This window comes from Panulirus ornatus, chromosome 11 (assembly GCF_036320965.1).
Source record: "Panulirus ornatus isolate Po-2019 chromosome 11, ASM3632096v1, whole genome shotgun sequence".
NCBI classification, from domain to species: domain Eukaryota; kingdom Metazoa; phylum Arthropoda; class Malacostraca; order Decapoda; family Palinuridae; genus Panulirus; species Panulirus ornatus.
In genome coordinates, this window is record NC_092234.1 from 45,452,001 (window position 1) to 45,468,742 (window position 16,742).

Consider the following 16,742-nt stretch of genomic DNA (forward strand, 5'->3'; position numbering starts at 1 on the left):
CGTTCACCCTCATGCTCTAGCTGTCATATGTAATGCACCAAAACCACAGCTCCTTATCCACATTCAGGCCCTAAAATATCTTTCCATGGTGTTCCCCTAGACTTTTCACATGCCCTAGTTCAGTCCACAGACAGCACATTGACCCCGGTATACCACATCATTCCAATTCACTCTATTCCTTGCACGCCTTTCACCCTCCGGTATGTTCAGGCTCCGATCGCTCAAAATCTTTCTCACTCCATCCTCCCACCTCCAATTTGGTCTCCAGCTTCTCCTTGTTCAACTCCACCTCTGACACATATATCCTCTTTGTCAATTTTCCCTCAATCACTCTCTCCATATGTCCAAATCTTTTCAACACACACTCTTCTGCTCTCTCAACCACACTCTTTTTACTTCCACACATCTCTCTTACCCTTTCATTACTTACTCGATTGAACCACCTTACACCACATGCTGTCCTCAAACATTTCATTTCCAAGGCATCCACCATCTTCCATACAACCCTATTTAAAGTCCATGCCTCGCAAACATATAACACTGCTGGGATTACTATTCCTTCAAACATACCGATTTTTTCTCTCCAAGATAACATTTTCCCCTTCCATACATTCTTCATCCCTCCCAGAACCTTCGACCCCTCCCCCACCTTCAGACTCACTTCCGCTTCCATGGTTCCATTCTCTGCTAAGTCCACTCTCAGATATCTAAAACACTTAACTTCCTCCAATTTCTCTCCATTCAAACTTACATCCTAAATAACTTGTCCCTCAAGCCTACTGAACTTAATAACCTTGCTCTTATTCACACTTACTGTCAACTTTCTCCTTTCACACACTTTTCAAAACTCAGTCACCAACTTCTGCATTTTCTCACTCGAATCAGCCACTAGAGCTGTATCATCATCGAACTACAACTGACTCACTTCCAAGGCCCCCTCATCCCTAATAGACTGCATACTCGCCCCTCTCCAAAACTCTTGCATTTAGCTCCCTAACCACCCCATCCATAAACAAATTAAACAACCATGGGGGCATCACACACCACTGCCACAGAGACCTATCCATAATTTACCCCAGATGGGGTTGAAGGGCTCATAACAATGAATATCCAATAGAATCCAAGGTGTGTTTTAACTTATTGAGCCAAAGATAACTAAACAATTAACGCATATGTTAAATACAGTACAAAAAAGGGGACAGAGACTGACAGAGTCTAACTGTGAGTGACATAAGATGCAAAACATACCTGAAGTCATCCCAGGCAAGGGTGACAGAGCTGTGGGTCTTTTCAGTTACTAAGAGCTTGGGCAGTCCTACAATATCTGTGGCAGTTGATGACTGGAAGTTGGTGACATTAACTGCAAGAGTAATTTCAATTCTTTCATTAGACTTACACTGAAAACTTGATTAATGCCAAACTGCAGTACCCAATGATCTTTATATAACAAGAAGTAAATATAACTCGGTCATTGCACAATAATTTTCTGCCCTATGAGCAAATATGATAGCCTTAAGAAAGAAAATAATATACACTGTATCACATGACCAAAAAAGTATGCATTCCAAAAATGATATGTCAGCTGCAAGACTCGTAAAATGCTTATCCATTTTGTCTATGTATGGCTGTTCTTTTTGAACACTGGGGAAAAAAGGCCCAGCTACATTCTTAACCACAGCATTTGCTCTATGGCTCCCTTGCCCATCTGGCAGATATTTCTCAAGCCAATAGTATAAACATTATCTGCTCACAATTTCAATCTAACAATATTGTGAAGTACGAAATTTGCAGGATTGGGAGTCATACATACTCAAGGAAGTGGCATAGTAGTTTAGTCTTCTTTTCTTTTTTTGACAGTGCACAGTATTAAGATATAAAATTTAAAGTAAATAATATGTAAAGATATAAACCTAGTCCATAGCTTCATTATAAAACTGCCTTACTCACCTGACTTACAGTCATACACAACACAGCATTCTGGATCCTCAGGTGCAGGACGCTCTGTACACAGTGGGTCCTGTAAATATAGACAAGGACAGATTACATCATTTTTGTAAGTTAAGTGAATGAACAAGGTATTCAACAATTGTTTAGCTGCATGAAATAATAATATATGATAGACCAAAGAGTTTTCATGAGAATATTTATGCTTCTGGAACCCATTCACAGGGAAATGGAAGCAAACAGGAATAACTGCTTTGTCATCTGACACACTGTACACAGAAATCCATTTTTCATACCTTTAAACTGTGGTAAAGAGCTTGAAAATGATTGGTTGGAGTCAGTTCTAATAAAATCAAAATATTATCAAACTGTTTCCATTAAATCTAAACCATCCCACATGATGAAGCTCTCTTCATTAATGTAACAGATATTCCACACCAGTAATTACAAGCTGAATATAAAGCAAGAAGCATCTCCTCCCACTAAGGATAAAGGCATAAACATGAAGCAATTCTTCACCATGGTCATTAGACTGAGCATAAAACCCCAAGGAGAGAGAGAGAGAGAGAGAGAGAGAGAGAGAGAGAGAGAGAGAGAGAGAGAGAGAGAGAGAGAGAGAGAGAGTTCCTGAGCATGGAATGCCAAGAATGTACTTGAAATATCTGAAGGCAATATGAACTTCAAAATATAGGTAATGATATAAGCCCAACTGGGGACCAATGCCCCTGTTTGCACAATGATCACCCAACATCTTATGAGTGCCTCAGAATTTCAATTTCATCTAAAAAGAGGAAATTACAAAAAAGATTGTTTCCTAAGACAAAAGAAAATATATATTTGGTTCAGCTTCTTTGTAGTCCTTGCATGTTCAGTTATTTTCTAAAACAGTGTAATTTTGAACTCTATACAAAATGCTGAAAATACTTTTTGTGTAATCATTGTCAACTTGATCAGATGTTGTTCTCTCTGAAACACCATTAGCTTTACACGTGTTACATTTTCCTACCAAAGGAGGCCCAAAAGAAAGTCAGAGCTTAAATCAAAATGTCAGCGAGCTATAACCTAACCTTGTGGCATCCCTTGTGCTTCACCCTCAAATGTAAATCTAAACTTCATCCATCCTTTTCACTTCAATGTCTTCCCCTCTTTTGGGACTTTCACTCATCTTTGAATCCCCCATCAATCCCAGAGCCCTAACTTGTCCGAAAGTCCTCAATTGTTCCTTGGCTCGGATGTACACCTGTAGCCACACCTGTCCTACCATCCTAAGTACGGGGGGGGCCTCACCTATCCTTCTATCCTAAGTACGGGGGGGCTCTCACATATCCCTAGATCCACACATGAACCTGTGTCCTCATCTGACTGTCATCTCCCACCCACCCTTCATGTGTCTGACGAAGCTTACCGTAATGTCCCCAGCGACGAAGAGGCACCTGGGTTGGCAGTCGACAGCTCCAGCGGGCCGGCAAGAGCACCTCTGTTGGCAGCCCTCTGACCATTCATGTCCCGTAGCGTAGCTCATGTTGTGCACCCGGCAACCCTCTGCAATACACAGGATTCAGTGAGACGGTGGGTTAATGGCTGGCTTGTGCTGACCGGGGGGAGGAGAGAGATGGAGAGTGAGGGGGATGAGAGAGATGGAGAGTGAGGGGGATGAGAGAGATGGAGAGTGAGGGGGATGAGAGAGATGGAGAGTGAGGGGGATGAGAGAGATGGAGAGTGAGGAGGAGGAGAGAGATGGAGAGTGAGGGGGAGGAGAGAGATGGAGAGTGAGGGGGAGGAGAGAGATGGAGAGTGAGGGGGATGAGAGAGATGGAGAGTGAGGGGGATGAGAGAGATGGAGAGTGAGGGGGATGAGAGAGATGGAGAGTGAGGGGGAGGAGAGAGATGGAGAGTGAGGGGGATGAGAGAGATGGAGAGTGAGGGGGAGGAGAGAGATGGAGAGTGAGGGGGAGGAGAGAGATGGAGAGTGGGTGCTCCCATTATGATGATGGAGAAGACATTTAGCTGTGGGGTGTTGGTGATGGCAGGAACAATGGAGATTATGTGGATGTGTTAATGGTGGCAGGATAGAGTTGGCTAGAGAGATGAGGTTCATATAATACTGACCACAAGTGTAGTTATAATAAAAGTTTAATTAAAGTGATAGCAGATTGCACAGTCATATTGGCTGCGGGCAGGGTCGAGTTAAAGTACAAAAGGTATTCGCTAGGACAGCGGATTCCTGGGTTCATAGCAAATGGGTAAAATTTTCAGCACCTTCCACCCAGGTCCCACCCTCCCTCCTTTTGGTCGTCTTTTCCGGCACGCAAGAGACACCTGGGAAGTAGTCTTTCTCCCTAATCCCAATGGATGATTATTTCATTTCATATTTCATTATTCTCGATCGCCGCTTCCCGCGTGAGAGGCGTGCAAGGAATAAGAGTGTCTACTTCCGGGAAAGAAAAGACAATTGGCGCGTCCGTGCCAGCGAGGTGTCGTGCCTGCCTTGTTTCGTGAAGGTGACACAGGTCGTCCAGGCCAGGTCAGACAGGACGCGTAGTTGTCACTCGCAGGGGTCCAGCAAACCACGAATGATGGCGCCGCCATGCAATTATCATGCAGAAGTGATATTATTTGAGGTTTCAATGCGTCACCTTTCTCCCAGAGCTTGGGGTGGGGGAGAGGGAGGGGAAGGGATCGTCACCTCCTCCTGGAGCAGGTGTGTGAGTTCGTCTGCTACAATTTCACGATCCAGTGGTATAATTTCATGAGCCAGTGGTATAATTTCATGAGCCAGTGGTATAATTTCATGAGCCAGTGGTATAATTTCATGATCCAGGGGTATAATTTGATGAGCCAGTGGTATAATTTGATGAGCCAGTGGTATAATTTCATGATCCAGTGGTATAATTTGATGAGCCAGTGGTATAATTTGATGAGCCAGTGGTATAATTTCATGATCCAGGGGTATAATTTGATGAGCCAGTGGTATAATTTCATGAGCCAGTGGTATAATTTCATGAGCCAGTGGTATAATTTCATGAGCCAGTGGTATAATGTCATGAGCCAGTGGTATAACTTCATGAGCCAGTGGTATAATTTCATGATCCAGTGGTATAATTTCATGAGCCAGTGGTATAACTTCATGATCCAGTGGTATAATTTCATGAGCCAGTGGTATAATTTCATGAGCCAGTGGTATAATTTCATGAGCCAGTGGTATAATTTCATGAGCCAGTGGTACAATTTCATGAGCCAGTGGTATAATTTCATGAGCCAGTGGTATAACTTCATGAGCCAGTGGTATAACTTCATGAGCCAGTGGTATAATTTCATGAGCCAGTGGTATAATTTCATGAGCCAGTGGTATAATTTCATGAGCCAGTGGTACAATTTCATGAGCCAGTGGTATAATTTCATGAGCCCGTGGTATAACTTCATGAGCCCGTGGTATAACTTCATGAGCCAGTGGTATAACTTCATGAGCCAGTGGTATAATTTCATGAGCCAGTGGTATAACTTCATGAGCCAGTGGTAGACAGGAGGTAATATACCCATGACAGCCAGCCCGACATAGTTAGGAAGAAAAAAGCGATCCACGAAATGACGCCGACATTTCTTTACGGCATTAGTTAAACCCCCCCCTCCCCCCAGACCATTTTTATCGGTCATATAACTACGATTTTCTGCTTTGTAGCCAGCTGAAGCTCTGGGGCACCCAGAAAGGGAATTTCTCTCGACATTTACGAATTATAGGCTGGCGAGCGGTGCGCCTTTTTCTATTTTAAGATTTTCTTCCAAGACTTTTCCATTTTTTTTTTCCCCTGTACGTACAAGCGCGACCAAATAATTATCTCGTTACTGGCTAATCCTTCACATAGGACGCATCATTTCTCTTCATTAAGCATCATTTAGCCCGTTCTTCAACCTAACTGATGATATTCTTCGAAACTTCCAGAACTTTTACCCTATTTGAAAACAGAAGCCACACATACATCGTTCTTCCCCCAGAATACTTCACGGCGCTGAAATCATATAATGACCACCTGTATTCACATTTAACCATCGACAGGGGGGAAAAATACACACAAAATGTCATACTTCAATGCCATCAAGCAACGCTTTTGATCTCGACCATTGCCAACTACCATTTAAGTCTTCCGTGCTAACGTCAACATGAAACGCTGTTCTTCGTTCATTTTCAAACGTTTCCTTCATTACAGAGGTGCAGGCACATATACCTCGGACCAAGCGGGTCACGCATACCCCATCAAGACAGTTTCCTGTACGAAATGACGTGGTTTCTGAAGACTTTGTAAATGGTCGATCTCTCACGGTACCAACACGCACGGTCGTGAGGCCTCGTGGCCAATAGCATTTATACCCAGCGATCACACTTGGCATTTATCAAACCTGGCGATCAAAATACCTAGCATCCCTATAACTAGCGTTCAAGTTTTTGGCATCATAATTAAGGCGACTATAAATAATATTATCATTAATTTTTATAATCATCATAAGGCTGTGTGATATCAAGCGGTCAAAATACTAAGATGAAACCTGGTGGCCAATATACCTGCTTACGTATTCCTGGCGATCATAATACTTGGTATAATGAAACCTAACTACATCGAATTATTTAATACCACGACACACAGCGACCAAAATATCTACGATTAAAATAAGCATCATTGTGAATCCTGCCAATCGAAATATCAAGTAATAATTCAGCGGATAAATCATACAAACATTATATTTGCTTTTAACCATTTTCTTTCTTTCATACTATTCGCCATTCCCCGCCTCAGCGAGGTAGCGTTAAGAACAGAGGACTGGGCCTCTGAGGAAACATCCTCACCTGGCCCCCTTCTCTGTTCCTTCCTTTTGTTAATCAAAATACCTAACACATGATATCAGTTTATCATACCTCAAATGATTGTGTCCAGTACCACGGTATGAAGCGATACCTAGCAAACAAAATACCTGAATTCATAACTAGCGATCAAAATACCTGAATTCCTAAATAGCGATCAAAATACCTGGAATCATAATAACTAGCAAACAAAATACCGGAATCATGGTACCTAACGAACAAAATAACCAGAAGTAGGATACCTAGCAAATCAAATACCTAGTACGAAAATACCGAGAATCATACCAACTAGCGAATACAAAACATGGCGCTTTATATCCGACAACGTCATCACCATAGATCTAGTTTCTATTACGAAATTCGATGGCGAGGTGATATCGAGCCATTGTTCACCGTCTCCGGGGACGAAGAGGGAAGGTATGGGATACACCAGCATGTTCCCGCGTGTCTGTGGGTGTTGTAACACATGGGACGTCTTCGCGCTGCTTCGGTCTGTGTTGTTTCTCATACACGAAAATGTGTTACTACGACAAAACAAGAAAAATACAAATGTCTGTTAAAGTTCACATCTTTAGCAAACTCTCGTGCGCTGTTAACAGTTTGCCTCCTCAGCAAACTCCCGTGCGCTGTTAAAGTTCGCTTCCTCAGCAAACTCCCGTGCGCTGTTAAAGTTCGCCTCCTCAGCAAACTCCCGTGCGCTGTTAAAGTTCGCCTCCTCAGCAAACTCCCGTGCGCTGTTAAAGTTCGCTTCCTCAGCAAACTCCCGTGCGCTGTTAAAGTTCGCTTCCTCAGCAAACTCCCGTGCGCTGTTAAAGTTCGCCTCCTCAGCAAACTCTCGTGCGCTGTTAGAGTTTGAGTCCTTAACAAACTCGTGCGCTGTTGAAGTTCGCCTCCTCAGCAAACTCCCGTGCGATATTAAAGTTCGCCTCCTTAGCAAACTCCCGTGCTCTGTTAAAGTTTGCGTCCTTAACAAACTCCCGTGCGCTGTTAAAGTTTGCGTCTTAACAAACTCCCGTGCGCTGTTAAAGTTCGCCTCCTCAGCAAACTCCCGTGCGCTGTTGAAGTTCGCCTCCTCAGCCAACTCCCGTGCACTGTTGAAGTTCGCCTTCCAAGTCCCGAGCGCTGTTAAAGTTCGCCTCCTCAGCCAACTCCCGTGCGCTGTTGAAGTTCGCCTTCCAAGTCCCGAGCGCTGTTAAAGTTCGCCTCCTCAGCAAACCCCCGTGCGCTGTTGAAGTTCGCCTCCTCGACTCTCACTAGACAACACGGTGAGGTCATCTAACCCTCACATCCGATAATCATACTCCTATTGAGATTAAAAAGGCATAAAAAAAAAAAAGGGGGCTGCCCAGCCCACCTACACTAAGCCTAACCCGGTAGCCGCCCGACATACCAAAGATAAGTAAGATTAAAACGCATATATTCCTGCGCCCATGAATGGTCCACACACACTGGAGGCGCGGGGCGCCTAGCTAACACCTGTCGACTGACTCTCCATCCTATAACTTGTGTCCCACTTATTATTATTATTTTATTTATGTTAATTAACGTGTGTGACTTGCATGATTCTCTGAAATATCTAGTTAAGAGATGATTGGCTTGGACTTTCCTGAGGCAAATCGTCTAACTCTACGTAGGGCAGTTATGATCAAAGTCTGTCTCCATGCTGGTTATAACCAATGACTGACTCTCCAGGGGGTTATAACCAATGACTGACTCTCCAGGGGTTATAACCAATGACTGACTCTCCAGGGGGTTATAACCAATGACTGACTCTCCAGGGGTTATAACCAATGACTGACTCTCCAGGGGTTATAACCAATGACTGACTCTCCAGGGGGTTATAACCAATGACTGACTCTCCAGGGGTTATAACCAATGACTAACTCTCCAGGGGTTATAACCAATGACTGACTCTCCAGGGGTTATAACCAATGACTAACTCTCCAGGGGTTATAACCAATGACTAACTCTCCAGGGGTTATAACCAATGACTAACTCTCCAGGGGTTATAACCAATGACTAACTCTCCAGAGGTTATAACCAATGACTGACTCTCCAGGGGTTATAACCAAAAGTGTTGGTGAAAGTGATGGTGATAATGGTGGTGGTGGTGATAAAGTGATGGTGATACTGATATGTGGTGGTGGTGGAGGGGGAAGGTGAGCGATGGGGAGGGAGGAAGGAGGAAGGAGGGAGGGTAGTGTAGCAGCGGGCGCTGACCACCAGGGCAACAGATGACCTGGCGTAACCCCACCAAGACCCAGGAAGTGCGTCACCGAACACTGACCTCAGGTCAAGCCTGGAGTGACATCAACGGGGAGGTATGACGAGTGATGTGTGCATCAACGGGGAGCTGTGTGGTGTACATCAACGGGCAGCTATGTGGTGTACATCAATGGGCAGCTATGTGGCGTACATCAACGGGCAGCTATGTGGTGTACATCAACGGGCAGCTATGTGGTGTACATCAACGGGCAGCTATGTAGAGTACATCAACGGGCAGCTATGTGGTGTACATCAACGGGTAGCTATGTGGTGCACATCAACGGGCAGCTGTGTGGTGTACATCAACGGGCAGCTATGTGGTGTACATCAACGGGGAACTATGTGGTGTACATCAACGGGCAGCTGTGTGGTGTACATCAACGGGCAGCTATGTGGTGTACATCAACGGGCAGCTATGTGGTGTACATCAACGGGGAACTATGTTGTGTACATCAACGGGGAGCTATGTGGTGTACATCAACGGGGAGCTATGTGGTGTACATCAACGGGCAGCTATGTGGTGTACATCAACGGGCAGCTATGTGGTGTACATCAATGGGGAGCTATGTGGTGTACATCAACGGGCAGCTATGTGGTGTACATCAACGGGCAGCTATGTGGTGTACATCAACGGGCAGCTTGTGGTGTACATCAACGGGCAGCTATGTGGTGTACATCAACGGGGAGCTATGTGGTGTACATCAACGGTGAGCTATGTGGTGTACATCAACGGGCAGCTGTGTGGTGTACATCAACGGGCAGCTATGACCATTGACGTGTACATCAACGGGCAGCTATGTGGTGTACATCAACGGGGAGCTATGTGGTGTACATCAACGGTGAGCTATGTGGTGTACATCAACGGGTAGCTATGTGGTGTACATCAACGGGCAGCTATGTGGTGTACATCAACGGCGGGGAACTATGTGGTGTACATCAACGGGCAGTTATGATACGTAATCAAACACAAGTATTCAAAATCATCTAAGACACTAATTACACTCCGTCTAATTGCACTGGTAGTTATGGACACAATTAACATACAGGCTAATCTCCATGAGTAGAGTCGATGTCAACAATACTACAATTAAGTTTAGTTAAAGAAAAAGAAAAAAAAATTTGATCAATACTTCGCTTGGGAGCCCACGACTCCCGCCAAAATTATTTGGAAGGTATTAAGAATATATGGTGTGGGAGGCAAGTTGTTAGAAGCAGTGAAAAGTTTTTATCGAGGATGTAAGGCATGTGTACGTGTAGGAAGAGAGGAAAGTGATTGGTTCTCAGTGAATGTAGGTTTGCGGCAGGGGTGTGTGATGTCTCCATGGTTGTTTAATTTGTTTATGGATGGGGTTGTTAGGGAGGTGAATGGAAGAGTTTTGGAAAGAGGGGCAAGTATGAAGTCTGTTGGGGATGAGAGAGCTTGGAAAGTGTCAGTTGTTGGTTATATATATATATATATATATATATATATATATATATATATATATATATATATATATATATATATATATATATAAGTTATGTTAACCTTAACAGCTAAAATACAAAAAACAACATAAAGCTAAAATACTCAAAGCCAACATAGAGCAAAACCTGAAAATAAAAAAAGCTAAAATACATCCAAATATCATAACACACACACACACACACACACACACACACACATACACAGTATTAGAGAGAGAGAGAGAGAGAGAGAGAGAGAGAGAGAGAGAGAGAGAGAGAGAGAGAGAGAGTAATACATCCCCCCTCCTGCTGGCTGCTAGCGGTGGTGGGAGGGAGGGAGGGAGAGAGCGGGCCAGCAGGAGGAGGAGGAGGAGGAGGAGGAGGAGGAGGCGGGGCGGGCGGGGCGCCCGGGCTCCCTCACCTTCCGTGTCGATGGTGATCTTGGCCGAGCCGCCGCCCGAGGCGCTGGACCACTTGAGGGTGTACTGCGTGCTGGGGCGCAGGCCGCGCAACACCAGCGACTCCTCCCCAGCGGGCACGATCTCCCTCAGCCACTCTGTGCTCTCCGCCGCCTGCACCGACGCCGTCAGCGTTCACCGTCAGGAAAAGAAAACGGACGGAAAATTGAGTGCTGGGGAGAGGAGAGCGGGGGTAAGGGGGTGAGGAGGTTGGGAGAGTAGGGAGGGGACTAGGTTGCGTGGTGAGGGAGGTAGAGGAATGGGGAGATTGGGAGAGGAGGAGGAAGGGGTGGTTGGGTGGTTGGGAGAGTAGGGAGGGGCTAGGTTGGGTGGGGAGGGAGGTAGAGGAATGGGGAGGTTGGGAGAGGAGGAGGAGGAGGGGGTGGTTGGGAGGATAAGGTGGGTGTGGGGAGGTTGGGAGAATGGGGTGGGTGGGGTGGTTAGGAGGAGCAGGTGGATGGGGTGGTTGGTAGAGGTGGGGTAACGTCCCTCATAAGGGTCGTACCTTCCTCACAAGGGTCGTACCGTCCCTCACAAGGGTCGTACCGTCCCTCACAAGGATCGTACCGTCCCTCACAAGGGTCGTACCGTCCCTCACAAGGGTCGTACCGTCCCTCACAAGGGTCGTACCGTCCCTCTAAAAAATTATTCCTTAAGTGAATATTAGTTCTGATAAATGTCAAACTGAATAATTAATAACTGAATTATATAATGGTACACAGAACTCAGCAAATAATATATATAATGTATAAAGTTAAGTAGAATTGAATAATTAATACATACAATGCATGTAGAATTGAATTAATACATACAGTGTATGTAGAATTGAATAATTAATATTTAGAATGTATAATGATAAGTAGTATTGAATAATTAATACATTTAATGTATAATGGTACGTAGAATTGAATAATTAATACACACAATGCATAATGGTATGTAGAATTGAATAATTAACACATCTAAGGTATAATGGTAAGTACAATTGAATGATTAAGATGTATAAGTTCAAAGCCTTCCCACAGACCAGGTGGGATGGGGTGAAATCAAAGGTAATTGAAACCAGTGAAAATGTTAATGTTACCATGAGATAGAGACGGCACCACCTGACACACAGATGGTGCCATGGGATGAAGAATCCTATTCTAAAGTAAGGTGATGAACCAGCTGTACTGGCCTTACTGAGCCAGCAGCACCGACCTTGCTGAGCCAGCTGCACTGACCTTACTGAGCTAGCTGTACTGGCCTTATTAAGCCTGCTCTACTGACCTTGCTGAGCCAGCTGTACTGGCCTTATTAAGCCTGCTGTACTGACCTTGCTGAGCCAGCTGCACCAACCTTGCTGAGCCAGCTGCACTGATCTTGCTGAGCCAGCTGTACTGACCGAGGTTAGCTAGCTGCACTGACCTTACTGAGCTAGCTGTACTGGCCTTACTAAGCCAGCTGTACTGACCTTGCTGAGCTAGCTGTACTGACCGAGGTTAGCTAGCTGTACTAACCTTGCTGAACCAGCTGTACTGACCTTATTGAGCTAACTATACTTACCTTACAGGCACAACTATACTGACCTGAGCCAGCTGTACTGACCTTACTGAGCTAACTATACTGACCTTACAGGCACAACTATACTGACCTGAGCCAGCTGTACTAACCTTACTGAGCTAACTATACTGACCTTACAGGCACAACTATACTGACCTCACTGAGCCAGCTATACCGACCTTACATGCACAACTGTACTGACCTTACTGAGCCAGCTATACCGACCTTACATGCACAACTGTACTGACCTTACTGAGCCAACTGTACTGACCTTATAGTAGACCTCGCCGCCCTTGGAGGAAGGCAGGACGATGGTGGAGGAGTTGTGGGACACCTCCCGCACCTTCAGGGCACCAGCCCCGACCTTGGACTCCGCCTGGAGGAGGAGGTAGGGGGAGGAAAAAGAAAGGTCATGAATAATGAATGGCAAAGGTCAACATTTCTTAGCCTCCCCTCTCCCAAATGTCAGGTCTTCCACGCTACACTGACGTCAAATATACATCTATACGAACTCACACTGATGTTCTGTTAAAGGTCAATTGTCCATTAAGGTCAATAACGCAAACTACTGGGCCCATGGACTTATAACCTTATATCATTCAACACTGTAAGGGGGCGGGCGGTGCTTCATTAACATTAACGCACAGTACAGGGCCCACGGTGACTAATCATAATGCTTACTACAGGGCTCGGATGGTGAGTTACACTAATATGCACACTACAGGGTCCAGTGACAACTTCTAGCAATGAGTAACTGCATCAAAATGCACATTCCAGGGCCCAGTGACTGATTACATCAATAATGTACACTAAAGGGCCCTGTGACTCTATGTGCCCGCAATGCACACTACAGGGGCCCAGTGGCTGCTTGTACCAACCATGCACACTACAGGGCCACGAGACACTCCACCTCTAAAGCACACTACAGGGCCTTCTGGATTACCTATAGTAAAATCTTCGGGGATCTTCTGCCCCAATAGCCCGGGTTGGGGCCCCAGGCTGCCAGAATGGGTCGTTGGTCGATCAAGCTGTTGGATGCCGCAACCCTCAACACACACACACACACACACACACACACCAGGGGCACAACATGGCCGAAGCATAATCAATACACAGGAAATGGCGTTGGCCAGTGCCTCTCACGCTTACCTTGGGGAACTCCTCTGGGATGAGCTGTGCTGGGTGGGTGATGTTCTCCTCTGTGCCGGGAGAAGAAGAGGAAGAAGGGTGATCAGTGGGTATACCATACGGCTCGTCTGTTTATATATATATACATGGGTTGGGAGGGGGAGACACTTATATACACCTTAGGGTGTAGTGATGGCTGGGCCTTAGCCGGCACACTGACCTCCTCGTATGTCATGAAAACGTGCAAATGAGACAGGTTATCAAGGTTATAATAATAATCACCTCACAAGAACGTTAAGACCATAAGAAAGAGATGTAAAACAGGAGGAGGAGGAGGAGGAGGTGGGTGTGGAAAATGATATAAATCTCAAAGAGTCTATTTATCCCTAAAGTCAGTCAGTTCAGTCAGTGCAAGAGAAAGAAGAGTTCCGTCGAAGTGTGTGCACACAGAAGAAAAAACTCACACAATGAAAGGTCAAGTGCCCAGTGGTGAGGGAATGGCTCAGTCCTCCTTGCTGTAGCTGTGGGAAAGAGCAGTGCAGCTACCACATACCATTTGCAGTGACAGAGTGGAAGTGCTCTGTATGTGTATGTGTGCGTGTGTACTCTATAGCCAGTCGTCACTTCATCACTGTTAGGTCGTTCCCAGTCTATTTCACTGTTGTTATCTGTAACATTACCTGTATCAAAGTAGAGTTCGTTCATTTTATTTCAGTCACCGTAAGATATTCAGCCTCGTTATTCAAGTCGTGTTCTGTTGGGTGGTGTTATTTGAGCCGGTGGGTAGAGCCTGGTCCCTCCAGATCTTACCTGATGCCATCTTGCCCTCCCTGGTTAGGCTCTGTGTCAGGTCCTCCTCCTCCTGCTGTAGCGCTGGGGGGATGTCCGTGACCAGGTCCTCCTCCTCCTGCTGTAGCGCTGGGGTGATGTCCGTGGCCAGGTCCTCCTCCTGCTGTAGCAATGGGCTGATGTCCGTGACTAGGTCCTCCTCCTGCTGTAGCGAAGGGCTGATGTCCGTGAACAGGTCCTCCTGCTGTTGCAGCGCTGGGGGGATGTCCGTGGCCAGGTCCTCCTCCTGCTGTAGTGCTGGGGTGATGTCCGTGACTAGGTCCTTCTCCTCCTGCTGTAGCGCTGGGGTGATGTCCGTGGCCAGGTCCTCCTCCTGCTGTAGCGAAGGGCTGATGTCCGTGACCAGGTCCTCCTGCTGTTGCAGAGCTGGGGTGATGTCCGTGACCAGGTCCCCCTGCTGTTGCAGCGCTGGAGTGATGTCCGTGGCCAGGTCCTCCTCCTGCTCCAGCGCTGGGGTGGCGTCCGTGGCCACGCCCACCTCGTCATCTAAGGCACCACCAGTCATCTCGGTGACCACGTCGACCTGGTGGTGCACCGTGATGCGGTGCACCTGCTGGCCCTGCTCGTCGTACTCCACCACCACGGCTGCCTCCTCGTCCATCGCCTCCTGCTCCTCCGTCGTCAGCTGGTGTTCCTTCTCCAGCAGCATGGGCATGAGGGTCGTCAAGACCTCTCCCATCGCCTGCTGGTCAAGGTCGTCAGCCTCAGGTGGTGCGAAGGTCGAGATCTCCAACTGTGGAACACCCGTCGATTCCGTCGTGGTATGGGCGACGCCCAGAGCCTCTTCTGCAGCAGCAGCAGTAGCAGCAGCAGTGGAGGTGCTTCTGCTACTCTCGAGCTCCCACTTCTCTGACAGCTTCCCTTCTATCTTCTTCTTTTCGTTCTTCTTGGCCAGTTCTCCCTCCAGGTCCTTCAGCCTCCTCTGGTACTCCTCCTCGCTTATGGGTGGAGCATGCCCCTGGCCCACATGACGCCCCTGGAGCGCTGTGAGGTACTGGTCGCTACTCACGTGCTCCTCCTGGGTGAGGTGCGTGGAGTCTGCGAGGACCGGGGAGGTCAGGAGGGAGGGCTGAGCCAGGCTGTTGGCACAGGCCACCGCCACACAGCACTCGTCCGCCTCCGGCCGGTTGCGCAGTTCGATACACAGCTCCTGGTTCGCGTGCTGTCCGGCCAGGAAGAGCCCCGGCGGACAGGTCACCGGGCCGCAGGTGAAGGCGCCGTCGGAGCCGCAGCGGCACTGCTGCTGGCACTCGCCCTCGTAGCGAACCTCACCCTCGGCGTAGAGGCGGCCCCCATACTCGCATCCTGAAGGGGGAGATGATCAGGTCTTGCTCTGGTCACCACTGGCCCCACGGTCACCACCCGTGCAGTAGTAGCAGCAGTAGCTGGGGGCGTCGCCACAGCGACAGCGGCCCAGGTGGTCGTATTACATGTTATCAGCTGAAGCAGTGACCTGGCGTGGCGTCAGTGTGTTACAAGTGTGACTCGGTGTGGGAGGGAAGCAGCGGTGAGCGTACGGGGTTATGTTACCATCGACCAGCCTATGTATGTGTGTGTGTGTGTGTGTGTGTGTGTGTGTGTGTGTGTGTGTGTGTGTGTGTGCAGCAGAGGCTGTTGGTTAAATAACGACTCCACTCCCCACAAAGAAGGTCCTTGTGGAGAGAACACGGGGTTAATTCGTTACATAAAGTATACACACACACACACACACACACACACACACACACACACACGGATGTTATATACCAAAACTACAGGACATAATGTGTGGATGTTGAGTACCGACCTTGTCACATGCAGAGGCCAACGCTTCTCTCCCTCTCCTCCATCAGGAGGAGGAGGAGGAGGAGGAGGAGGATTCTCCACTTCTCTCCTCTACCCCCTCCTTGCGAAGGATCACCCGAGGCGGACGACCCATTTACCAACATCCATATCACCAACTAACTACCCCTCACCTGGGACAGGTCATTCACAACACGATGCTGCTACTACAACCACAACAACAACAACAACAACAACATTACAGCGCCTCTGACATTCTCCAGCGCAGCCCTACGGCCGGAGGGAACCACACGATGCAGGCATATCCTTCCTACCACGTCGGGTGTCTTGTGGTGGTCGTGCCCCACTGGAGACGTCCCTCCCCCATCGCCCCCGTCGCATCCTCCTCCCCATACTTCCACAGCCTCACGCGCGCCCCCACGCCCATTTCCTCTGGACAAGAAAGGGTTTTTTTTTTTTCTCCTTCGAGTCGC

At 47.3% G+C, this 16,742-nt stretch overlaps 1 protein-coding gene across 10 annotated transcripts in view; it reads right to left on the reverse strand.

Moving 5' to 3' along the window:
* The window catches only part of sas (stranded at second), a 286,431-nt gene that overhangs the window by 88,970 nt on the left and 180,719 nt on the right, over positions 1–16,742 (reverse strand). For 9 of the 10 annotated variants that reach the window (XM_071666882.1, XM_071666881.1, XM_071666880.1 and 6 more), the window contains exons 3-9: positions 14,449–15,792; positions 13,660–13,709; positions 12,782–12,886; positions 10,932–11,082; positions 3,350–3,486; positions 1,948–2,017; positions 1,249–1,360 (exon numbers count right to left, since the gene is read on the reverse strand). In XM_071666882.1, coding sequence (XP_071522983.1) covers positions 1,249–1,360; positions 1,948–2,017; positions 3,350–3,486; positions 10,932–11,082; positions 12,782–12,886; positions 13,660–13,709; positions 14,449–15,792 — 1,969 coding nt within the window. The remainder of the gene's footprint in view (positions 1–1,248; positions 1,361–1,947; positions 2,018–3,349; positions 3,487–10,931; positions 11,083–12,781; positions 12,887–13,659; positions 13,710–14,448; positions 15,793–16,742) is intronic. The other variant, XM_071666878.1, reaches the window with a different exon arrangement.